Source organism: Achroia grisella, unplaced genomic scaffold (assembly GCF_030625045.1).
Source record: "Achroia grisella isolate CSIRO2021 unplaced genomic scaffold, CSIRO_AGI_Agris_v1 utg640, whole genome shotgun sequence".
Taxonomy (NCBI): domain Eukaryota; kingdom Metazoa; phylum Arthropoda; class Insecta; order Lepidoptera; family Pyralidae; genus Achroia; species Achroia grisella.
The window spans coordinates 6,258,172-6,285,904 of record NW_026712977.1 but is presented as its reverse complement, the minus strand read 5'-3'; the positions used below and the strand labels follow the sequence as shown (position 1 = coordinate 6,285,904).

General features: G+C 32.6%; 1 protein-coding gene across 1 annotated transcript; it reads left to right on the top strand.

Moving 5' to 3' along the window:
* Positions 1–97: 97 nt before the first annotated feature.
* On the top strand, positions 98–26,767 carry LOC131849106 (large proline-rich protein bag6-A). Its single transcript, XM_059199097.1, has 21 exons — positions 98–408; positions 7,374–7,491; positions 8,012–8,169; positions 8,446–8,592; positions 9,043–9,092; positions 10,588–10,729; positions 11,618–11,791; positions 12,562–12,985; positions 13,265–13,729; positions 14,335–14,595; positions 16,983–17,109; positions 17,742–17,847; positions 18,396–18,476; positions 18,595–18,801; positions 19,750–19,983; positions 20,340–20,492; positions 20,633–20,940; positions 21,418–21,496; positions 24,210–24,399; positions 24,926–25,094; positions 25,652–26,767. The coding sequence occupies exons 1-21, from the start codon at positions 346–348 to the stop codon at positions 25,698–25,700; spliced, it is 3,705 nt and encodes a 1,234-aa protein (XP_059055080.1). The 5' UTR covers positions 98–345; the 3' UTR covers positions 25,701–26,767.
* The last annotated feature ends 966 nt before the right edge of the window (positions 26,768–27,733 follow it).

Below are 27,733 nucleotides of genomic sequence, written 5' to 3'. Positions count from 1 at the left end.
AAATGTCATCTTACCAAAGTCAAAAATCTCCTTTTTTTACTTGGTTTCTCGTACGGTTGGCATTCCTGTAACACATAGCCACCCACAGCCACCCACAAATTAAGTAGACGACACTACCGCCACCTTTCCCATTTTTCTCTCGAGACTCCATGACCGAATGGACGGATAAATCTTATATAAAATTTTCTTTCGCTTTAATATAGCAAAATTCTTAGTTTTTAGTATTTTTCGTTATGTGTGAAGTATAGTTAATGTTTAATATATAGTGAGTTCAATAAAAAAGACTTTTGCACTGGTGCGCATCATATCATATAACGTGTAGGGCGTACATCTTTTTGTGTAAAAATGATTGAATTCACGATAAAGACTTTAGATTCTAATAATCACCATTTTTCCGTCGAGGATGATGTGAGTATACCTACTTAGTTAATTTGTTTCATCATATTAGCGGTGGTCATCAAATATTTTGATTTGATAAATGTAATGGAGTTAAAGTGCGCACTGAAACAATGAATAACGCTTGCGTGCAATCGACCGATCATTTATTTTTAATCCCCTTGATGTAATATAGCTATACTACGTGCATTATATTGCACTCTCCTTTCAAAATTCGCAAATTAATTACTTTTCTTCTGTTAAATGATATCCTAATTAACGAGTTGAATTACTTATTAATACATTTGAAATTGTTAGTCTCATTTGTACATTTTAGCATCTCTTTCACTCATCAGCATTCGATGCAATGCTAGAACTATCTACTGATAGTTATAGATATTTGCATAGCTGACATAATCAATATTGAACAGAGGGTCAGGGGGTGGGGCACATTGCATTGATTGGTGTAATTTCCTTTGTACTGCATTTGACTTCCTTTGAGTCTTGCAGCTCAATTGCAGGGGTCTCTGGAGAATACATATATAGGTATTCTATGTAATATAACTAAAGAAGAAAATGGATTGTGTTTCACATACACACATCTTTGTAGTGAAACTATTTTCATGAGTAGCTATGAAATATATGGCTAATAGTGAAAATGGTTCCATTAATAAGTATGATGAATTATTAGGTGATTTTTATGGAAAAACTGATTATTACCAACAAATTATATCTTAATTGTCTCTATGTAAATAAGTACATTTCCTAATAGCTTGCATCTATACTTTTGAAATTTCACATAAAAGTACTTAGCAGTTTTTCTATTTAATATCACAACCAAAGCCATAGCTTGGTTCTTTAACATGTATTTGTAACCAATGTCATCTTCTCTAACATGTTTGCTATATGGATCATTGGGGGTCCCTAATATATGATTGAATGTACATTAAACACACATGTGAACACATATTATTCTACTGGGACTAATTTTAATATAAATGAAGTGTTATGCTATGTTTATTTTTATAAAATTATGAATGTAGTACAAAATAAAAATAAATAGATTTCCTAATAGATAATATGTGATAAATAGAGTTTTTAAGACAGTTTTATCAGTATACATTTATATGTCAGTGGAATATTATTATTTTGCATTGTAAATAACATGTTTGTCTACCACTGCTACATAAATCTAAATTATTCATACCATTGTTAAATTATGCATTAAGCTAAACTTATTCATTATATATCTGTGTGTGTTCACTTTGTACAATGTAAGAGATTTTATTGTACATGCATATGACTAAATAGTCGGAAATGAAATTTGAAGTAAAAACAAATTTAGAAATAAAGTTGTTTACAACAAAAAAAAGTAATGGACAGATTGACGTCTCTGGTTTAATAGTATTTCCGTAAATGGTTACATAATTGTCCTGCTCTCTTTGACTTCAATGGTGAATGAAGGTGAAGTATCCACTACCACTTCTTTCTCCACCTACAATATTTTCATTTTTATTTTGTCTTCATCTGCAATAGATTTTAATTCCATAGTTTTTTTTTCACATGGTAACGAACACAGCAAAGCTTTTCTTCATTCTCATCCTTTGATATGGTTTTAATTTTTGAATATTGTTCTTTTGAGGATTATGTTTAATATTTTCCTGAGTCATTAGGACTTTCTACCCATTTTCATTCTACTAGACCTTATTTTCCAATTATCAGTTTTTCCTTTCTGTGTACAAGTATTGCTATTAAGCCATTTAAATTACCCATGACAGTAGTATTTTTATCTTAACACCTGAGCCCTTCTGTAGTTACATATTGAAGTTTTACATCATTGCTATTCCTGTCACCATTGTATTCAGTAATTGTGGTGCCACTCATCTCTTTTAACTTAAACAAAGGATATGTCCTATTTATTGTGCCTAGTTTTAGAATTCTCATTTATTCTCATTGTGTTCATAATTTTTTCATTCATAATATGTTTAATGTTACTACTATACACAGATATATATGTTTTATTTTATCTTTAAGTACTTTTTGATTTTGTTGGTGGAGTTGTACCAGTAATGGTTGTTGTTCTTATTGAAGCACTATAGATTTACTGTCTTTTTTCACCATCATAATTACACTTTGGGAATAAGGTTTATTGTTTTTGTTATTCTGTAGTCTGCCAGGACTTGCTGTGCATTATTGGTTTTGGTTGCTAGTCTCAATAGTTGTTACTTGTAGTACTTGGTGGATTCAGGTATTTGAAGGCATTCATTTTCTTTAGAATTTCTTGTCTTCTTTTGTTTACATTATTTACATGTGCTGGTGTTTTAGATTTGGATAGTTTGTTTTCTTTACTCATATATATATGTTTTACTTCGTCTTTAGTTACTTTTATTGTACCAGTTGTAGTTGTTCTTATTGAAACACTGGAGGATTACTGTCTTTTTTTCTCCATGGTAAATAAACTTGGGGAATGAAGTTAGTTTTTTGTTTTTTTTGTTTCTATATTATGTGTGTGCAAAAGTCACATAATATGTGACTTTTGCTTTCTTAGTCTGCCAGGATTTGCTGTATGTTAATTGTTTTGGTTACTAGTTCCAATAGCAGTTCCTTGTAGTAGTTGCCTGATTCATGAATTTGAAGGCATTAATTTTGTTTAGTGTTTCTTGTCTTCTTTTATGTATATGATTTACAAATGCTGATGTTTTGGATTTGGATAGTTTGTCTTCTTTACTCGTATATATATGTTTTATTTGATCTTTAGGTACTTTTTGATTTAGTATATGCAGTTATACTAGTATTAGTAGTTTTATTATTTTTGTTGATTGTATATACACATTCTGCTTTCTTTGTCTGCCAGGAATTGCTGTGCGTTAGTTGTTTCGGTTGCTAGTTCCAATAGCAGTTACTTGTAGTACTTTACTGATTCATGAATTTTGAAGGCATTCATTCTGTTTAGAGTTTCTTGTCTTCTTTTGTTTATATGATAAAGATGTGTTGGTGTTTTAGATTTGGATAGTTTTCTTTTTATGTTTCATTTATTAGACTTTGCTCTTCCTTCAACAAATAATTTGTGTCATATTGTTTAATACAAGATCCTATTCTTTCTTCTTTCTTTATTTCTATTCTGTATTTCTTTGTGATGTTTTTTATTTCTGTACTGATTTTTAGAATGAATTTATAAATATCTTTAAAGGTACTTATCCTGAAATCACAAATATTTTTAAAAAGTTACTAAATATGAGCATAATTTTATAGAATTATATGAAGATAATTTATTAATAATTATATTCATTAATAATTTATTATTTTGGTGGGGTAACCTTTTTAAGTTTAGGGCAAATTCACTTCCGACTATAGTTTTTATTTAGTAAACTTAAACAAATATTATAGAATTTGAATTTTAGTATAATGTTATTTTATCAAGTTTTGATTAATAGAATTAAATATCACAAAGGTAAGCAAATTATATTAGAAATGTGTGTAACCATTTATTAATGCAAAGGTGTATCTGTCTGCCTTATTGTTATCTTTCATGACTATGGCTGCTGGTATCTAAAAATGTACTATGGCTATCTTTTTATTAAGATATTTATTGTCTTCCTAAAATTAAAAAAAAGACATTTGCTAAATTACCAGCTTATTCCATTTATTATCCAATTATAGGTAGTGTAATTAGTTTAAATATTAATATTAGTAGTAATACTAATATATGATTTGTTTTAATTGAAACTAACATACAACATTGGTTAAGCTGCAGGATATGGTTCTTATTCATCCAAATATTCATGGCTTCTCCAGCAAATAATTAGAATTAAGTGTTTTCTTAGAATCTCATATTATACAATATGAGATTCTAAGAAAATAGGGTGTTATGTCTGACAGGACATCAGCTTAATAAGTATATATTAATTTATCCTTTTGCACATTATAATATTCCTAATTTAGTTGCTAGTAACAATGCTATTAACTTACTTACTTAGAATTAGATACATTTACAATAATTTGCATATATTGACCGCTATTTGTTTGATTTTTTTGAACTGGCTATGGTGGGAGGGGAGTATTGAGATGAGTTGAATGAAAGAATAAAGCATTATTTGTATGTGGCGATTTAAATGTTGATTAAATGTCATGTTGTTTAAATAAACTAAGACTGGTGAGTGGTGGTGTTAATTATTTGACTAATATATATTTTTCTAGAATTGCCAGTAATTTCGCCACTTGTATAGGTAATGTTTTTTGTAATTGTGAAGTAAAGAAAATGAATTTCATTATTTTTCCTCTGAAGGGATAAAATGGATGTTAAGGTTTCAGCCGTAGCTAGAACTACTCTGGGTTTACACCTTCATTATTCATGATGAAAACAGTGTTACCAAGTCTGCAAATCTACATGTAACAGTGATATAACTCTTAGTCTATTGTTAAGATTAGACGAGGCAGCGCGTGACGGCCTTCTTCAGTACCATAAACCGAACTGCACGGATGGTTTGTTTCAAGCTATGGAGGAAGCCTACTCTCTGCCGTGAAAGGGAGGACAGGGGGCGTTTTTAAGTTTATTGTGTGGGGATGTTTTCTCCTTGGATGTGATATCATACAGAAATACATAATGTCAAAACGCGTGAACTTGCTTAATTTCGATGCGTCGATTGGCCAAGGGCGTCGGGCATAATATTAGGTTTTGGATATTTTTATTCTCATTAAGAATCAGAAATCAATTTAAGCATTTATGCCCTTTTGTAACACACATGTTCCATGCACGAAAAGCTTACTGAAGATGGTCTTCGTGCGGTACCTCGTGTTGTTGTTAACCCTATACAACAGAACTGTCAGGTGTAGGATTTTAACCAATGTCAGACGTGGAAACACTGTCTTGAATCTAATTTAAACAAATTTACCGTCTTTACTCTAATTAGTTTAGAAAATAAAATGTTTTTTAAACAAAATACATAAAAACATATCGTTATACGATGTTAAAGACGACGCTAAATGTCATTAAATATTATTTATCAGATAGAAAACATAACTTAAAGTAAACAGCACTACGTCTTACGACTCTCTGGTACGAATGTGTACCTCATTATTATTATTGTTTCTAGATTAAGGATCTCTCTCATCCCATACAGGATACATGCAGCATAGTATTGTACGCAGATTATATTTAATTGATTTTTAAAGTTACAAAATTATTAATAATTAATATTCTATAAATATCAATTTGAATGTGATGTGAATGTTAAAAGTAGAAAATCAACCATTTACAGAGTTTACTGTCTTTCTTAGATTCACACTACATTATGAAACTCACTCGAGTTACTCAAATTCAGAGCCTTGCAGCAAGACTGCGTCGATCTATTCACTGTCTATTGTCTTATGCAATATTATTATGGGGAAAACCAGCAGATATTATGTATGTATCTCTATAACAAAATCTTTCCGATCGTGTGATTTACTGTATATTTATTAAAAGAGAAATTCACCATTGCTTCGCAATATAGATATACCAGATATTGAAATTTTCTAAACGCAGACAGGCATTTTCTCGTCTTAAAACAATACTGAGCAAATCCTATTCACTAAACGATTACTTAAATATCAAACATCCATGGGAATAGTTGTTCATGCACGGGATTATCATTTAATCAGTACTAACCTAACTAAATAAACAATGACTAAAAAAATAGAAAATTGCGTTAAGTTTGTCAGTTCTTCTCAATCGAATCTAGAGACTAAACGGATGATAGGGAAAAATGTGAACACTAAAATGACTATAAAATGAAATATGTGATTTCTGGAAATGAATATGACTAAATTAAAAAAAAAAACAGTGTAAGTTGCGAGTAACAGCACACAAACTTTATGGTGATGTGATATGACATTAAAAAAAATATACCCTACTCCAAGTATGCTTTTTTCATTTATTAAGTTTTATAAACAGGTTCAATGATATTCTACATTATTATAAGGAATTTTACAGTATCATTATAATATAAAAACACAATGTAAAGTGTAGGTAAAGGTATAAAAAGAAGTTTTTCATAGTTTATAATTTTATTTATCATTAAGAGTTATTTTGACTTACATATCTACAAGTTTAAATCATGCCCATAAAATATTATACATATCTTACTTATACTATTCCATAGATAGTAATCGGCGTGTGAGACTTTTTCTCGCCTATATAAAATGCCAAGCAGCTTGTAGGTTGTGTTTTGGTTGGAGCGTGCGAAGTGGCAGTGAAATCACAGGACATGGACACATGGACTCATATTTTAGTCCTCCAGAATTGCAACCCATTCCGGGAATCGCGGATATCACATAATGACTTGATGTTTACAATGCTGTGTATATGTATATACCACAGGCGATGGTTACCACTTACCATCAAATCGGTGATCAGATTGTTAGCTATTCCACCTACAAAAATAATAAGCTGACAGTCCAACAAAGTGATTACCATTATATAAGATGGACAGCTTTATTGGCATTCAAGAATATGCAGCAATATTTATGGTATGGTAGCTTTTCTTCTTGTCTCATTGATTGTAATGAGAAGACGTCTAAATACGTAATAATTATAAATAATGCAGCAGCAGAGTAATTAAAGTAAAAGTACCTTGAATGTGGTCATAACTGTGACTATCGTAAAAAAAAAACTAAAAATACAACATTGTTTAGTAGACCATCTTTATATTTCAAATTTTACAGATATAAATATATGATTGTTAAAACACAGTATTGAAGTTTTATTTAATAGGTGATAATAGAATGATACACCCGTTTGCCCTAACGGTTAATGCTGGTAGTCACCAAAGAAAGATGAGCATAAATGAAGTAAGGTCAGTTCGCCATCGTGGCGAATTCGCTATGTAATTAATTACAATGATTTCCAGGGTTACCGTTGATCATACATAGTACATTGCTAGCAGTGGGGAGATTAGTATTTCCCTCCCTTCTATTGGCATTTATTGTCTACTGGTCTAACTTTTCAAATTTTGTCTTAGATCACAGTGCAGGCGCTTAAAGAAAAAGTTAGAGATCAGATAGGACTAGATATTAACTTGCAGCGTTTAATATTTTGTGGGAGAGTTTTACTGGACGAGAAACTACTTTCCGAATATGGTGTGTATAATTTAATTTAATATATCTTTGATACTTTCTATTTTTCGAGCATTGCTTTCATGATGCTTGTAGGTGTTTTATATATAAAAGTAAATTAACAATGATATTTAAGGACTTTACCTACCTTTTTACCTAAGACTAGAACTGCATTATTCACTGATGTCAGATCTGAGGGACTTTGTGAAAGGTAACATGGAAATATGGGAGAAGTTTTGGGCACGTTCATGTAGATCTAAAAAGTAATAAACAGGATACAAGTCTTCGTAGAAACGTATTAGAAATGTGAAACAGGCTAAAAAATTTACCCATCGGAGTGAACTAAAAAATACAATGTTATAAATTAAATTAGAAGCGACAAAAAATTTGGTAGTAGGGATACAGATATTCTTATTGGTGGGATTTTGGATAAAATATAGCGAATACAGGATAGTCTCTGACAACACTGGTATTATTATATATGTAATGATATTAATATTGTTTTGTTTAGAATATAGAATACAATTTTTTTTTCATGTAATAGACGTTAACGGGAAGGTCGTCCATTTGGTGCAGCGAGCCCCGCCATGTCCAGAATCTCGGAATACATCTACGAATAGCGGATCCGGATCAAGCACACCACTTCCAGGCTTGACCGCGGAACCGAGTCCCGGTACACGACACGAAATTAGGCGGCTCATGGTGGGAAGTATATATTATGATATGTATGCGCTATATTTTTTTATTCAGAATATCTGAAACAGGACGAGGAAGATTTTCTAGAAACGTTGATAAGTGGGACAACGGTTGTAATTATGGTGTAATCAAGTCACGATACTGCATTGTCAGTAATTAATTTGAATTGGATATGCGCTACAATGTTGCATACCATTGTTTTGTTATAATAAAACAGTATAAATACGTGAAACGTGTAATAAATACTTAACTATTATTAACAACTTTGTGTATATTCAATAGGCGTTAAATACACCATCAGAATATGACGCGGAGCAGGAACAAGCTTTGACTCTTTCGCCAACCACCGGCCGTCTAGAGATCATTCGTCGTACAATAGGAGAAATAAAGGTCGCACTTGATTGTCTGCGAGCTCAATCCGATGACGAGGTATAATAGAGTCATTTATCATGCATTCAGTTTGCGTTTACATTCAATTTTATATTTATATCGTTCTTTAGTTGTTAAATTGTTCATCTTATACGTCTTATGTGAAATATGTCAATTCATAAAGAATTATAATGAAATATTTGTAGAAATAACATACGTACGCAATGGTACGACTGTTATCTCAGATGGGGTAGTCAGAGACACTGTCAGCCCGAGATTGTAGTGAAACCAACAATTGAGATGCCAATTTAGCTGGTTATATTTTAATCCAGACTCGACTCTGAGTTTCATTTTTGTTTGATATCCGCGTTTCCTTCAGTAAAAAGTCAGTAGGTATTTTAAATTGACACAAAGTTAGGGTATTGAAACCGCTTTTGCTAGTAGAAATATCTCTCACTACCGCAGTTTTGATTTACAAATTTCTGTAAATAACTTTTGATTTGATAACAGGATTCCGAAGAAAATGATTCTCAAGATGGCACCAGACGAGTTCGTCGTAGGTGAGTTTACGATTTACTATTTTTTGTTAAATGATTTTAATACTTCAAAACTTAGATCTTTCTTTATCTTGTTTAATCTTTTACAACTAAACTTAGATAATTATTCAAAAATATTTTTGTTATGTATTACACATGTCTAGTCGTAACAAAGAAAGCTAATGTACCACCGTCTCACTTACGATGGTTGCAGGTTCGACTCCTCGCACTGTACAAACATTCATGACTGTTTAATACAAACAGTGTCTGTATTCTCTAGGTATATATAAAAAAAATAATGTATTTAAGTATTTCTATTAGTTGTCTAGTACCCATAACACAAGCTCTGTTTAGCTTAAGACTAGACGGTGTGTGTATTGTCCAGTGTTATTATTATTATTGTATATTATTAAATAAATTAAGTATTTTATTTCTTAAAAGATAAATAAACCAACACATATTTTCAAGAAGTGAATTAACTAATTTTTAAAATCATACAATTATAACGTTTCCACTTTGTTTCTTGATGAAAGTTCAATTTCTTAAGTATACCTTCTACAAATAAACCTGTATTTTTGCATTGTAATCGGGTACTATTTATGGCACAAATAAGTTTCTGCCGTTTTACATGAAAATTCTAGATTTATATTGAAAGTATTGTATATTATTTTTAGTTACATCTATTTTTGTTCAACGTTATTACCAGCATTTGAATATCCCGTTGGAAGAATAAAATTTTCATTATTTGGGTCGAAAGATTCAGTAGTGTATTCAATTTGCATGACACCGAGATCCCATCAAATACTCTTTAATCTTTTTCCATTGTTAGTTGCTTTGCAGCCTGTGGGAACATGAACAAATGGTGTTTGTGATTTTATCGTATCGTCTTTGTGTTATCACAGTGCTTCTGTGTAATATCACAAGTAGTTTGTAGTCACCACAAAAGATAAAAAACCTTTTCTTAAATCAGCGTACAACGCCTCTAATTTTTAGTTCATACACCAACACCACCAACGTCTAATGCCTCTAATTACGTTTTTTAACAGTTTATAATAGAAATACAAGTTCACCTTTCTCCAATTATATGTCCAATTCCATGTTTCTTACATTCCGGGTACCCCTGCTGCACTGCACTCTTGCTCCTAAACGTCCATCAAGCCGCCTTTAAACGTTAGAAACAACTCATGGCAATATTTTTCACTTATTATAAGTTTTACCATATGCTTCTTCTAGTCACAGATGCGCTGCCTGAAATGTAGATATATTTAAATTAAAAAATAAATTAAATATTCCTACAAATGATGCTTTGGTCCATTAATCCACATTTTTACATGAAAATAATAAAATTGATCCTTTTTACAGACTCACAAATATTTTAACGGTATTTGGTTATTAAACGACCACACTTTGATATTACGTTTTACCTCTTCTAATTACGATATAACGTTCTGATAGGTAAACGGCAGAAACTTATGGACATTTATTGGTATTATCATTTTTCAAATATAAGAAATTACAGGACCATAAGGGCGCTACGCACGCGACATGCCCGCCCTCGCGACCTCGCTAATCTCATGGAAGAATTAGACCGACTTCATGCTGAATTCAATCCATATCGAACTACTTACTTGGACATGCTGAAAGCTGCTAGTGAACCTGAGGTAAAATAATACTAAATAATATTCGTTGTAGGTACCTTAAACTGAATGTAGAGTTATAAGAATAGGTTTTGAAATTGGATTTAATAAACTGGAACTAAAACAATAAACATACACTTAATGTTTAGAAATCAATGTATGTACGAATGATCGTAGAGAGGACAATATAAAACAATGTAATTCAGTCACCCACGTCCATATCGCAGCTGCACATATTATTTGCTACGATTTTAATTTAACTAGATGAGAAGGGGAGCGCTCATGCCCCGACCTCATTCTGATAATAGACGTCGCCTCGCGTTTGTTTAAACTAATATGAAAACAAGGCTTGGATTGAATATTATGTTGAATTATACTCGTATATTATGGTAGGTTAAATTTCGCCAGTATTGGCACATTTGAATTCTATGCGTCACGGAGAAATGAACCGGGAATAATATTAAATTCATGACTACAATTTACATAGGGAGCAAAGTCTTTAAGAATGGAATTTAAATTAATATATAGTTATATAAAATTGGGAGATATGCAGTCAAAACCTTGAAGAATCTGAATAATATGTTACTATTTGCATTTACATTTATACACTCACTGTGCTGAATAAATGAGATATCTTTAATTTACCTTTATATTAAATACTATTCAATAATGTGTTTTTTCTTGTGCTATAGATCGTATCTTTTCTAGGCAATTTAAATGGGCTATTAATTTAGTAAAAGTAGGATTTCATAAAATAAAAGGCAAAGTTAAGCGTACTTTATGTACGTATGATATATTAGTACGAGTATGTTATTCGTAACGTGGCTATTAATACAATGATTAATTTTGAATCATGTAGCCGGTAAGTAACAAGTCCTATTCATGAAACAATTGTTTGTTTTATATTTATAGCCACCGGAATACAACGAACAGGAGAGGGCCAGCTCTCAGCGCACTGTGGATTTAGTCACAGACTTAATGCACGGTTTCGCTCACGCTTATCATGCCATTAGCGATCTCTCTTTGCAAGTTGGAAGTTCGCGTCTTACAGCTGACAATGCATTGCGCCCTCAAGTGCAGCCTGTGGTAATTACAAGTTACATTATTTTACAGTTGCATTATACCAGGCGACTTTAGTTATCTCTTGAAGGAATGAAAATTTTCTTTTCCCTTTTGCGGTTATACGACATAATTAATTATATTAAAAATACAATTTACCTAAGCGAAAACAAATGTCGAAAATGTACATACTTAATTTTTATTAAGATGTACCGTTTTTATTTTTTCAAATTCTATTGGGATTTTGTATATGTGGCCCTGACAAATTCATCGTATCTATACAAAAAAACTTAATATCGCTCTACCAATATTCCATGGCATACACCTATGTCTAAACTATTGGTAATGATAGATGCGTTACATCGCATCAAAATTTGATGCAGCTCTTTCCCACAAGGTTCACAATTGGAAGATGTAACTTTTATCATTAAATGACCAAATTTATTCAATGGACTGTGTCCTGAACGCAATCTTTTCGCAATAACAATATTCTGTTTATTTATCTTTGAAGTGCTGACCAGGAATATGAAGAGATTGACATTGTGTCGTTTTATATCATATGCCCGTTGACTTGGAATGTACGTATACAGTGGCCAAAATATTATTGTATTTTAAGGGTGAAACGAATATGTTCTCTACACATAGAGCTTCTACTCCATATTACGTCTGTCGAATTTTAACAGAAATCGTCCAGTACAATTCACTCTGATTAAATTTTGCTAAAAAAAATTAATAATTTATTAAAAATAACGAATTATTCAGTAATATTGTGAAAAATAATATTATTTACGTAATAGGCACAGATAAATCTACAGGCTGGGTCTCGCCAGCAGGGAGCCACAGCGAACAGCACAGCTACCAGTGGTAGTGGTGAAGGAAATGGGGGGCCCACTCCCACAACTCAGTCGTCTACCAACGCTGCACCATCAGCTGAAGCTAATACCGACGGGCAGGCGGCTCAAGCTAGTCAGCCTTCCGCACAAGCTGGTAGGAATACTACCCAACCGACTGTCAATATAAACATACAACCAGACCTCACATACCAAGTAGAGATAGAGACCAGTGTGCCCATAGCATTCCCTATTGAGAATGCCCTCTTTAATGGGTTGACAAATATGGCTCCGAATAACCAACAACAGCCAGAACAAAATCAAACTCAACAGGGCCAACCCCAGAATCAAGGCCAGCTAAACCAGGCCAACCGTCGTCAAGTATTTTTTGGTAAGATCTTTCATAATTCAGGCGGTGGATTCATATGTTGTGGATCAAACTGCATCAAAGGTGAAATGTCTGTATTTATTTTGGTGTTATATACCTTAGGTGTGAAATATTTGAATGTGTAATTTTTTTACTAATACTATTGTATTAAATACTATTATATCTACTAGTCTATCTATATCAAAACACAGAAATTTAAATATAAAACCAAAAGATATTTGAATTTCTGTGTTTAGATATATTTTAAGTTCATAGAATAATAGTATTTTTTATATGTTGCAGATTTTGAGCATTTATTCCGAGGATTGGGCAACGCTGGCGGGATCAGTGGTGTCGAACTTATTATGAGTATGGAAGACCTTACACGGGGCGGCGTTCCCGTCAGTTTCGGGCCTAACACTGCTGCTGCTGTTGCAGCTGCTGCTGCAGCTGTTGCCAATGCGTCTGGCAATGCTACCAATACATCAGGCAATGCTACCAATGCATCAAGAAATGCTACCAATGCATCAGGCAATGCTACCAATGCATCAGACAATGCTAACGATGCATCAGGCAATGCTACCAATGGACCAGACAATGCTACTGGTACCGACAGTAACGATTCTTCTGACACTCAGCAAGCATATACAGTAAGAAACAGCGATGGAACAGAAACTGGTGTGAATTTGGGGCCTGTTACAAGAGTCACTGAGCACCCCAACCTCCTGCCAGGCATTGCCCCAGGATTGCCAACAGTTGAGGCTGGAGGTATTTTTGCATATATGTATTACTATTAGTTATTTTTCCAACACAATACTCAAGTATGTAAGTAGCTATGTACATCTGTGTATATCTTCCAAGGTGACCATGTGAACTTTGTATATAGTAACATTATAATAATATACACCATAAATTTATTAGACATACACATTATATATCGCCATACATATATATCTTATTATATAATGTAGTACTATTAGTATGTACTACTATATTAAAAAGAAATTAGATAATAAATAGGTAGAGAGGTTACCGCAAACTCTAATTAGTAACCTCAAATAGTTCAGCTACACAAATTTCTTTTTGAATTTGCTAATCGATCCAGATGGACTCGAAAGATTATGTGATATATATACATATATATCACATAATCTCTCTTATTTGACGTGATACCATTCTTTGTCTCTTTAATTCTTTTCTTTTGTGCCAGTTATTGTTTAACAATTGAATAATGATTTATGATACCGCCCATTGTCTACTTAAGTTCTTGTTGAATATATGATTTCTCTAATAGATATCGGTATGTTCAGAGTAACCGCTTTTAGTTTTTTTTTTATCTCCGTCACATTAATTCTATCATTGTTTTGTTACAGTATATCTTGCGCCCGTTACGTGGAATGGACCACTGAATGCCGATGTACTACAGAATATCGTACAGTCGGTTGTACGACAGGGCTTAATGGCTGGAGGCGAGGGGCCCGCGTCAAATGCTTCATCGCAGGCAAATCCTCAGTCTCAGACTCAATCAAATGAACAAAACCAAACTGGTCAACCAACTGGACAGGAGTCAAATCAATCCCGACTCCCACCGGGCACCCACATAATTGGAACACCGAATCTTGTACTTAGACAACGTAGGTTTTCACATGATGTCGCAATAATCCAAAAATGTTGCACTGTGAATAAACTATTAATAATTTATAAGTAAAATAACAGAAACTGAACGTATTCATAATTTACTGTTGGCATCCAAGACTCCACAAATAGACGTAATAATTCTATATGATGATATACTACTCAAAACAAAATAAGGGCCACCTGAATTTTCTTGAATTTTTGTAATATTAGCCTCGTATTTCAATAAATTTTGATTCAAATATTTGAAATGGGTTCCTTGAAATCTAATAAAGAGAAATAATGTTGGATTGGTTATCATTTGTTAAAAAAATTGCATTTTGCAAAATAATGAGATTATTAAGAAAAACTGGATTTAAAAAATGTGACATTTTCTTAAATACCGTTTAAGAAGTAATTTTTTTTATTGTTTAATATCTTGTGTGATCTCTTCGTTTATTAACACATTTCCATATGCTTGAAGGCATGTTCTAAATTAAATCGCAGACGTTATCTTGCGGAATCCACTCCCAGCATCTTTTCAGAACATGAATGAGTGAGAATGACATCTTGCTGCGTGTTTATGGGAATGTTACTTCCTCTGATACTGCTTTTTAGTCGATCCCACAAGTGCTTAATCGGATTCAGGTCCAGACTTCTGGCTGGCCACTGCATCACTTCAATTTCAGTTTCAGCTAATGTGGAGATCGTTACTTGCGCTGTGTTCGGTCGACTGCTGTCCTGCAGTAAGATCAACCATGGTCCGACTTACTGTGCAAATGGAATTATGTGATGTTGTACCACATTATTAAAGTACCTTTGGACGAATACAGTACCTTTATTAAAAATTACGAGCTTAGTCTTTCATCGTAGAGTTATTCCGCCCCAGGTCATTACACTGGGGCTACCAATATGGTCTGTTCTGTGTATGCATAGACCTAAAACCTTTTCTCCAGATCTACTCCCCACTGTAATACGTGGATCGTCAACCTAAAACTTAAGCTTACATCATCAGTAAAGAGCACACACAGAGTTTGGTCGCTCACATGAGTGCCTGTAGCTCGGCATAACGAGTTTTCTACGGTCCGCGCCGTAGACGTCCGCTCTCTTCGTGCAGTTTAACGGATATATTGGTCTTCTTGAGCTGTTGTATCCCCAACTCTTCCTGATCCACGATGTCTGGCGACATTATCCATCTCCTGGTACCGATTCCAAACGTTTTAAACTGCCCGCCACTAATACCCTAACATTAAACCTTCAGCGCGCTTACTGTGACCCTCCTGGATTAAGGTTACGACCCTAGTCGCAGTAAGTGCATCCATATCACCCCTAACACGAGGCATTTTGAAATCAAAGACACAATATGAACCGTCTGCCCTGTTAATGCAAGAAACACTAATAAAAAATTATAAAATTAAATGTCACCTAAACACAATATTCAAGAGTTATCAACTTAAGCGATAAAAAAAACACACAAAAAGTGTACCCACCAAATAAATTTGTCACTATAAACATTAGTGACAATTTAAAGAATCCATAATTTAACATTTACAGGCTATTACAAACTTGGAACAATAGTAAAGTGTGTTTATAGTATTATTTTATTAGTGGCCCTTATTTTGTTTTGAGTAGTATATAATATTATGTAATTTGAACAGTAAACAAGCTCACAGCCCAACTTATGGTGAAATACGTACAACACATGGTATCCATCTTTAAATATCATCTTGTAGGCCTGAACTACAAATTACCATTGCCATATATGACAATATACACGTCTCAGTATATCCTAAGGTTTCATTGGCCTTCAATAGAAACAGTTTTAATTGTACTAATAATAAAGTAATGCATTTTAGTGTTATGGAGTCACTAATCTCCTATGTATACTGTGTCAATAGTTACCTTTACACACCGCGTTCTATCATGCGCGAGATTTAGCGCGGAAAAGACTAGAGCGCGCGCATTTGTGAGTGATTGTTTTCATTTTTTTTGTTCTCCATTTTGCGTGTGATTTCATTTCATATTATTTCACATTATTTAAAAACAAACAAATATGTTCCATAGATTATATTTTCATATACATGTTTAAATGTATACATTCTTTGATAACTCTATTAATGTCTTTGCTCCAAATATCCGCCATTTTACAATTATAATTAATAAAAAAGTTGCGAAAGTACGCACGATTAAAAGCCGCGAGAATACGAGACAACGCCATTTTCTCGTTTTCTTTGACGTTTGTCGTCTGACGCTCATCAGAGAAACATAACTTTTTGCTGTAAGAAAGCCGATACGCTTACGATTAACTAAGAACGTAGGTGTAAAGGCAACTAAAGGCAAGTATAAGCAAAATAATAGTTCTTACGTATATGCGACAATAAATATAATACTGAATTTTATATTACAGCCGGTGGTTTGCAGTTTCGCCGACCAAATACTACTCGTGCTCAGGTTGAAGCTGTGACCAACATGTATTACGACAGATATTTGCACTGCGACAATGTGTTTGCTCGCCGTCGCGTACAAAGGCGCAGGTAGGAAATATTAGTTAAAAGTATTCCGCTTAAGGAGTGAGACAGTTCAATATATTCCAGAATTTAAAAAATATGATCGTCGACAATTAAAAAAAGCTGCATTTAATGTACATATACCAGTTACTTGGTGAGATTGCAGGCTAATATAATATAATATCTATCAAATCAAATCAATGTACATTCTACGTTCTGTACTCTGCTGTCTACCTATGAAATCATAATATTTATTTAAAAGAGCAACACATAAGTTTCTTGCTTATTCATCTAGTGATGCATCTGCATTCCGAATGAGCAGTAGAATAAAAAAACTTGACTATTCAACAGTGCTTATATTAACTTTATTTGAATAAATATTATTTATATTTCTATTTCAATGGGAAGTCTTCAACTGTAATTTACTTTAATAACTAAAAATGCTCTATAATCCATTGTTGCACATAGGTCTTTATTCAATATAGAAGAATTTAGTTATTACTTGTCTACTGAGGACATTGTTTCTAAATTTTCTTTGTTTATGCTGATATTCAGTGTTTCATATAAGCTTGATTTTCCTAGTTGCTATTTACGATAACATGACACTTAAATAGACGGGTGTTCTTCTTCGTCACTATATGGATTTACTTTATATTTAGGGACTTGCATTTTGAACATATTGCGAGCCAGGAGCAATTGAGAGCTGAACGCGCCGCCGCGCGGAATATAGAAATGCTGAGGCTGAGGAATACAAACCTCACTGAGGTAAAATACTAACACGCTGAGTAAAAGATTTGTACTATTCTACATATTTGTTAAAACTCAAAGTTCATTATTGGGCCCCAAAAGCAATTTTGGTTTATTGTATAAGATGTTTGTTTTATTTTATATATGAGCTGGACGGATATGCAGTAAATTTCATACATATACAGTTAGAATATACCGGATCACTACATACAGTATGTGACTTGTAGTAGGTTAGTTCACGAAATGTGATGGAAAAATTCCGGGTCCTTCATGAAGATGAAATGTATGTATTTTTATTTTATTAAATTGACTTGTTTAATATATACAACACTACTGTTACTGTATGCATACAATAACGGGACACTGCCGTTTCTGTCAAATGTGCCTGGAGCCATATCCTTAGATTTTTTTAAAGATGCTTGTTAGAAATATTGTCTAATAAAATGGTAAATACGGAAGTAATGATGCTACGAATATATAAATATTGAGTTATATATTTAAATGTGCTTCATTGATTTTTTTAATTATTATAAATAGAAACAATGAGTATTAATTTGTATTTACAGGACAACGTCCAGACCATGGTGCAATTACTTAATGGTCCACCAACAGAAGAAGCATGGATGAATGCTGTTATGGTTGCTATTGTAAGTTACTAAATATGTGTGTACATTTAAATTATAAACAAGTGATAATTGACAGTTTTTATTAATTGCAATCTTATATTGTGTACACAAGCTCTAATGTAGTTGCGTTTGTCCACAGTCTCGTCATTTGTTCTTGTCAGAACTGATGTATGCTGTGGCTGATGAGAGTGCTCTCATGCCCAATGAGTTCCAGGCCGTGCGGCTTTTGCTTCGCAACTATATCGAGACATTGCTTGAACGCTCCGGTTCAACTGATGGGCAAAATGCCTTTGAAGCAGTTGCTGACTTCCTCGTCAGTGAACAAACTCAATTTATTGAAGGCATGGTAATGTATTTAAATTTCAATTCTGTTTATAATATTCTTGTTTATGTAATGTCTTATGAAGTGTTATAAAAAATAATAGATTCACGGCTTTATTTTTTTTGCCGGTGAGGACATTTAGAGATTTCTAAAATAGCATGTATACATCAGACTGACTGAGAGCCTAAACCAATGAGACATCAAATTTTTTATTATGAATATTGGCTCGTTCTCTCAGGTAGATATTCAAAAAGATTATCTAAATCTTTCTGGGAATAGAAGAAATAAATGGTTTGGTTAAATGAAACCATGGTATAGTGATTGTTTAGTGTAACGATTAATAAGGTGGTAGTATACATGAGTACACTGGCGGATTGAGTGGCTACATTGCGTGTTGATTAGAATAAATAATGCACTGGACTTTGATAAGCGTCGAGCTACGAAGTTAACTGAGGGTGAAACTAATAAATGTTAGACTTCAGACTCTTGAACATCGATGCGAAGTGGCCAGCCTGTTATTGATTTATTGAATGCACTTTGACGAGTGCGCACAAGTCCTGCATCACTTGATATTGTGCTTTTTATCACCGAACTATACCACGGACTCTAGAATTTCATCCTTACGTTCAGGAAATTCCACACATTCAGACTGATCGGTTTGCGTTATCATTTTTAATATATACTGCCAAAGAGTGGAATACACTACCAGCGTTTGTGTTCACGGATAAATACAATCCCGGACCGTTCACCATTAAATTCAATGGTGAATTTTTTCTGGGTAAGTTGACTACATCCTAGGTCTCGCTATAATTTTCCATCAAATGACCAAGCGTCAACCCATTTATAATAGAATATAAAACACTATTCGTATGATTCGCTGAGTTACAAAAAAAATTGTTTAAACAATTTAAATTAGTGTTTATTATAAACTGCCTGATATGATATTAAATTTAAATGACTTTGTAATGGCAGCGCAACCTGACCAGACTGCGTGCTGACGTGGATCCGTACACATCCATTCGAGCTTTAGTTCGCTCCCGTTTACCGGCCGTCATCGCGTGCGTCATGTCCGAGGCAAACACTGAAACGTTTGCTCTACGTTTCTACAGCGTCTTTTCACGTTTCTTCATCGATATGTGCACACTGATCTCCTATTGCTGTGAGAATGGCATTGATGGATTACGCATTATTTATATGTCGTACTTGGTAAGTATCTATTGTACAGGTAAACGTATATAAATATTAGTATTATTATAAATATATTTAATTATACGGTATATATATGAGTAATAAAATAAACAATGTCAGTTACCAACTAGGTTTCCTACATGAAAGTAAAATCTTTTTATGGAGCTCTTAATGCAGTCCACACCCGTTATTATGCTCGAAAATCAAATACCACGTTAAATATAAGCATAAATACACGATGGTAGTAAAATTGCTGAAATTTTGCAAACAAAACTGCAAACAAAACAAAACCAATCATTTTACAATGTCAAAAACAGTGTATAAAGTGTAATGTTCCATAGGAAAATATGCAAACTTTTCAATTTTATATATAGGAACAAGCAGTCCAAAACTATGATGGATCAGTGCAAGATTTGTTGCTCACTCTTAGTACTGGCAACTTGAACGGGATTTTGCAAAATATGGACTCTCACATGGAGGCAATACAGCCATTTATTCGACGAACGGGATCACTTGCTTTTATAAAGGTACTATTACTTTTATTTATATATTCAACATTTCTGAACTATGAATGTTTATAAATCTATTAGAACACACATTATACGTACATAAAAGTAGTTACAGCCAGACGGACAGTAGGACGATATTAATACGTATTATATTTTAGCATGCACGTCGTTTCGCTGAGCGCAACTTTGAACCACCGTTGCCAGTGGAGATTCCCCTACCACCCACATCGCATAGCAGCGGAGAGTCGGCGCACAGCACTCCGCCTTCAACATCTGCGCTCAATTTGACCGTTTCACGCCGCTCGGACGAGAGGCCAGCTGGAACTACACCCCAAGTTGGGACTGCTGTCAGCTCTGCTCGTGCATCGACATCCTCTGCGAGAACAGAAACAGCGACCTCTAACAGTTCCGCGCCGATATATCATCAAGCTAACAATTTTTCACACACTGCGTCGAATTCGTCAAGGTATTTTAATTAATACAAAATTACCTTAATGCTCACATATATGTGTTATCAATAAAGTTATGTGTGAAGTGCTGGGAGTGATGCAGATCAGTTCATTAATTTTGTATACTTATAGGTAATAATTTTATTTGTCACGTAATTACAAGAAATCCAACAAATATTAATTTTTTGCTGAAAGGTTAGTTTAATACCAAAAATGTCTTCTTTCCTTCGGTTTGTTTATGGAGAAAATACCTTACCTTGTCTACTTTGAATTTTATATTCTACTGCAAATAATATGTATATATTTTTGTCCTTTTGCAGTAAAGTAAAGTTGGATCTTAATTGTAAAAACTATTCCAAAAAGGAGGGAGAGACAGAGAGAGAGAGAGTAATTGTATTTATATGTATTACATTTTTATTGAATATAATTGATTATTATTTTTGTACATATCTATGCAATTATATTTTTAATTATTAATTTTAATTCGTTTGCAGGACTTCAAGGACTCAGAGGTCTGAAACAGTCACCACATCGACTGATGGTGCTCCCGATTCACCAACTAATATGCGATTTGTGAGTACTTTCTGTGAGGACACAGTACTGCATATAAAATAACAATGTCACCGCCTCGCCAGTCTGTATGTATGTTTGGGGTGATCTCTGAAATCACAGTTCGTTTTTCATTCGTTTTTCATTCATTAACAGAGTGATCTCTAATGGTTTGCATTTATAATTCAATTTGTGTAAATTGGTTTTCACCAGTTCTTGAACAACATCATCATTGGCATCTTGAACAACCAACACCCTTCGAAAGAAGGATGTTGGTTGTTCAAGAGTAATTATATAGCCATCGTTAATCTTAATTGGAAAGGCTGCCGTTGGCTTCCATCCGTTGTCAGTATGAGATGTAATATAACAATGTCACCATACATTGTTATGAATGTTAGATCTATAATCCTGCCATGGCATACATACATGTATATAATTTTTTTAAAGATAGAATACTATACCCGTTCGATCTTTAATAAATTCACATGTACATGTTATATACAAAATGTATATGTTTGGGTAACCAAATACATCTAAGTAGCTTTTACACTGATTAATCATTATTAAAATAAATCATTACGTATCTTAAGCATTACACATTATATTACCTCGTTATACCATAAAATTTGAATAGTTTAAAAGATATCGCGAAATACAAATTCATGCGGACTTTCATCAAATTAAACTATCGACATTTTGTTTGTCATCTACTGATATAACGACAGGGTTGATCGTGAAGGGTATACGAAGCTGAAAGCGACAATGTTTATGAAACTGAACACGTTCCTGAAGAAGAAAAGTGAAAATAATATTTAAAACACTTCATACGTAAAGTGACTAGTACCAGTGTTACGAAAAGTTTAAAAATGTTCTTGATGACAGTGGTTTGTTTTGATGGTATTAATAGATAGAACAATGCCTTTAGTTCAGCCACTTTCAATTAACCTTATATTTGAGGAATAATAAAGCAAGCAATTCTTTGTTTGCACTTTCGACTGATATAAAAATGCAAAAATATATTCTATCTGTGGGAAGCATTAATCCTTTTTAAATTCGGTTCGTGGTTGCACCTCCTGGATTGTTTAGTTGTTGAGTGAAGAATGAGAATGACTTATGACTATGATGTTTAGTAGTTTTGAGGGCAACAATTTGTGATTATTTTTGTCCGATTCCTTGGGAGACTAATTTTGTACCACTTTTAACATGACTTTTATTTAATTATTCGTTACGTTGAAAAGTCATAAGTATATTATTTATATTTATTTATGTAGGATACTTTATCTCTAGTACCGTTAAAATACTTCATGACCAAGTTATTGTGACAGGAGTTTTTCAAAGTTATTTAAAAATATATCCTTAGTAATATATCCATAATGAATAATATAAGACAAGAATATCGCAATAAATATGTAATAAACTGCTGTATGTACAAACTTGCTGTAAACTATGTGCAATGATTTTTTTAAACATTTAATATGTTAACTGTTTAATTTTTTTGAATTTGATTCAAAAGAATTGAATGGAATCTTAAGATATAAGTGCTTATATGTAAAGGTAATTTTATTTTTATATTTTATTTACTCCACTCCACACACGCCCACTCGGATCGCAGATTCATCGAAGAAGAATTATCAAGAACATGCCTGAAGCTCTTTTAAACTATTTTTGTGTAACTTTAAAACTGTCTGGACTTGAATATTGTTACAGTGCGCACTTATAACAAACTTTAATTTATAATGATTTAACGTAATTACTCATCACAAGTTCTAAAATTGATGTTCATTCATCATTGCTTCCTGCTTTGGCACGTTGTTTAACTTTAGAGATTGTCATGCTATTTTGCTTTCCGCCATTTATTTTAGTTATATACACATATTATATATTACTTATATATATGTAAAAACATCGTAATCAAACCGTGTTTGGACAATAAATATGTATTTATAATAATATATAATATAACTAATTTGCAGAAGTTGTACTTATATTGACAAGGTAAAAAATCATACGTTCAGAAACAAATTAGCATTGTTATTCCGCATTTTATTTGTACTAAGTCGCAAGCACATTAAAGTTAATAAAATCATGTTATGGGGTATCAATTAAAAATTTTGAAGTAATAAAACAAAATCATTTATATTTTAAGGTAGTAATCACACTAATTCAATTAAGTAAACTTCGTCAACTAGATTAATAGCTAGAAATTACCCCGGTCACATCAGTTTTCAAATAAATGTTATCAAAATCTGTTGTTTCCAAATCTTAAAAAATATGAAACCTACCATGTCACAAATGACTCATAGACAGTCAGGTTGTCATTAGTTAAATACGATTGGATTTTCAGCTCCTAAAGTAACCGATCTACCAGAGTTAGACTAGGGGATTTCAATCATTAAACTCATCCTTTATCTTGTCATACCTCTTTTTTATTGGGTATTGTAAATGCCGGTTAATTATACTTTATATGGGTATATATTGTAACTATTTATTGTGTGTAGTTATTTATATATAATCTACATGTGTATTGAGAGGTAAATGTATTTATATTTGACTTTGCATGTATGTTTTTAACTGTTGTCTATCCTATTGATTCCTCTCAGTTTCTCAAAAATTGACTGGAAAAGAACTCATGAATGAATGTAGTCCGCTAATGTACATTGGAACACCTTGCGTTTGTTATATATGCGTTTCCTCTGAAAATTATGCACAAATATGCTACGTTATCATTCATTCTCAGGTTCCTCCTGTGCTCATTGTGCAGCACTGGGGCGAAGAGTGGGTGCCGGTGTTCACTCGCGACCAGAACAGGCAGAGGAACGACTCACAGGAAGCGTACAGTGACGCTTACTTGACAGGAATGCCGTCTAGGAAACGCCGCTGTGTCAGGCAGAGCCGCCCAACCAATACGCTTGATGGCTTTATGAATGGTTCGTTTATTAATCTGTATGATATATACTAACAAATAAAAACTTAAAATGATTACTGTTCTACTCCTAAGTTACGATTTATGCAACAAAGCGCGAGCAGTAATAATTTTAGGTGCAGCAACATGTGTTCCAAGATCCTTTCCAATGCAATAAAATTATAAGATATGGGTTTTCTCAAGTAATTTGCCGCAAAGTTTACTCTATTACATTTGTATGGAGTGTATGGAAAATATTAAAGAAAAAAGAAATAAATGAAAATATAAATTTAATAAAATAAGATGTTTTTATTCTTATTAGTCATACTTAGTAAAGTAGTAAATGTGTTTATTTGTTACTCCTAGGGGACAATAAATTAATGAAAAAGGTGGGCTACTTTTTATTTTGGTCTCGCAAACGAAATTACACATAACAATATGCTTTTCCGCACTAGCCAAAATGGAACGATGTGTTCTGAAGAATATTCTATTATATTGCTCCTCTGTTTTTCTAAAAATGTGTTTTAATGTTGTATTTGTTATCTATTCAGAAAGCTCCAATGAGGCAAATGTGGAGCCCCCTCAAACTGAGGATAATAATACTATTCGTCATGCTCTACGAGAACACATGCGAAATATGGCCCGTAACCGCGCCTCCGGTTCGGACGACTATGAATCCTCGCGGTTCTCCACTACTGCCAGATTCGTCGACTCACCCGTGTATGTATATATTTTTCGTCTGTAGTGTCTAGCGGGAAATTGACAATATTATTCTCTGGGACATTTCTGCACGTCAATCTTATTACCTTAACAGCACGTTGGTTAAGTTAGTCTGTCAAATTGTAAAGACACCATCCCTTCATCTCACTCTGATTGGCATTCTGACTGTACGGATTTGATTTTTTGGAATCACAAAGAAATCATATATACTTAGTACTATCAATCAAAGCATAAAATATAACAAAATGGGTTCATGTTGAGATCATGATCGCGATGATACCAATTAGAGAAGTGGATGTAACGAGGCTTGTGACACATAATTAAATTATAACCATAGACACTTGCGTCTGCTTAATCTGAAAGGAAATTGATATGAAGATAAAAATATCAAACAACTGACTAGTCGTAGATAGAATACCTTCAAATTACCTTGAATATATGTATTTCAATGTTTTGAAAGTGTATTATTAATAAAATATGATTAGTGAATTGGATATGAATATGATTTTGAATTTAATATTATACAGAATTAAGTTTCTTTTTCATCTTTTTCGCAGGCCCAATAATCAGGAGCAGCCAGATACCGAGAACAGGGAAAATTCTTAAATATTGACGTTTTAGATTAAAGAGACGACAGCCCTTATATTAACCACTGTAATACATTAAGGTTTTCGCTTGTCTTCTCTTACCAAGCTATAAATTTAAAAAAAAAGAATATTCGATTAATTAAATGAAATTTGAAACTGCTTAACTATATTATTTAATTTAAAATTTGTCTATTTAGTGGAGTATCGTTATAAAAAATAAACTTAAAACCCTGGAATCCACAGCCAAGATTTTTGAATAAATATTAATAAAAGCTCCTGCATAGCATTACAATATCGTTACAACAGTAACAGTAACTTCAATATTACTTCATGTTGATTACCAAAAGCAAGAAAAGTGCTTATTATATGAAGATATATAGATTAGATATCTTACGGCACTAAATGCTGATTATTTTATTTAAAGATATAAAACAATATTTTAATCTCTACATATTTAGACTCTAGATCTTAATATATTTTATTTTAAGAGACACTGCAATTCATTTATTTTAATAAATAGTTGACTTGTTGTATGATGCCCAGTAAACATTGAACCAAGCTAAAGACATTCTTTTAAAGCATATATTATTCAAATTTATTTTTGTAATCATTTTGACAAGATTGTAATTTTATTTGAAATTCCGACTGAGTAATGGTTATTATATTTATTTATATAATTTAAAACAAAAGTCTCATTCGAATTTGAAAATATTTAACACATTTTACGTTGTAACAGTAGAATTATAATAGTACTCAATTAAATTCTGTTACACAGCTTGCAAAATTTATATTTGTTTTAAATTGCTAATTTTGAATGAATTAAATATAACTTATGATCTTATTGTTATTATAATATTATATAAACTAGTTAAGATGATTTAGTAGCGTACTTTAGTATATTTTAATATTTTCTTGATTAGTGCTTGCTGGTCTGTTCATCCACAACATAGTTTGTTTGTACTTGCTTATACTATAATTGTACGTTACATCATATATAGTGTAAGTTGTATTGGATTAACCACTGTATTGGTGTTAATATTACTCTTAGATGAGAACCCAGCAAATGTGTACTGCTAATTAGAAAAACACACTATGAAAAGACAGTTTTAAAAAACTTTAAAAAATGACAAACTTGAATGACGTTATTACTGGTATTCTTGTTGCCCTGGCGGCATATTACTAATTATATTTAAATGTTTAGTATAAAATTAATATAAATTATAAGTGATACTATTCTGTCTATGATGTTATTATTTAACGTAATCTTTGCAAAAAATTATGGCAGGTAACTATTTTGACAATTCCACATTAGTTGTATTACCCCAAAAGTGAAGCTACTTTACCTACTTTTTTTCTAAATACTTTATCTTAATTACTTTGACATATTTCGTACTAATCACACACCGTTAAATATTAATTTTCGTCTATAATTTCAAAGTACTAAATCCATGCATTTATTATTACATAATTTAATTCACTTTTATCTATGCATTGTACATAGTTAATTTCAATATTGAAGCAGTAGATTACTAAAGATTAAAATACATAATTGGCAACTCCTTATTTTTATTAAGTCGTTTGACTTGAAGATATTATTTTATTTATTTCGACATACCTATGTAGTATCTATGGGATCTTTTTAAGAGAGGAAGGTAATTAATTCTCAAGTCTGCCTCTTCACTATTACACATTTAGTCATAGGCTGGCTAGGTTGCCGGCACTATTTTATCCCACATCTTTCATAGACCATGTGGGCCGCTTGATTATCATACCAAATATCGTATTTACTCATTGTATGCCACTGTTAGACATCACCTTTAGACAGGAACTTCCCTATGAGATTGCTAACATTTATCTTTCGCTGGATTTTCCGACTTTAATAGGAATTACATAATGATTGTGTTTGACGATTTGTTGTCTTTCTTGTAGTATTCATAATCAGTAGTTCAGTACATAACATTGAAGACATTTATTCTATATTATAATATTTAGTAATTAATATGTGGCTGGTAATATAGGTAATCATATTAATGCATTAGTGATTTCTCTTGT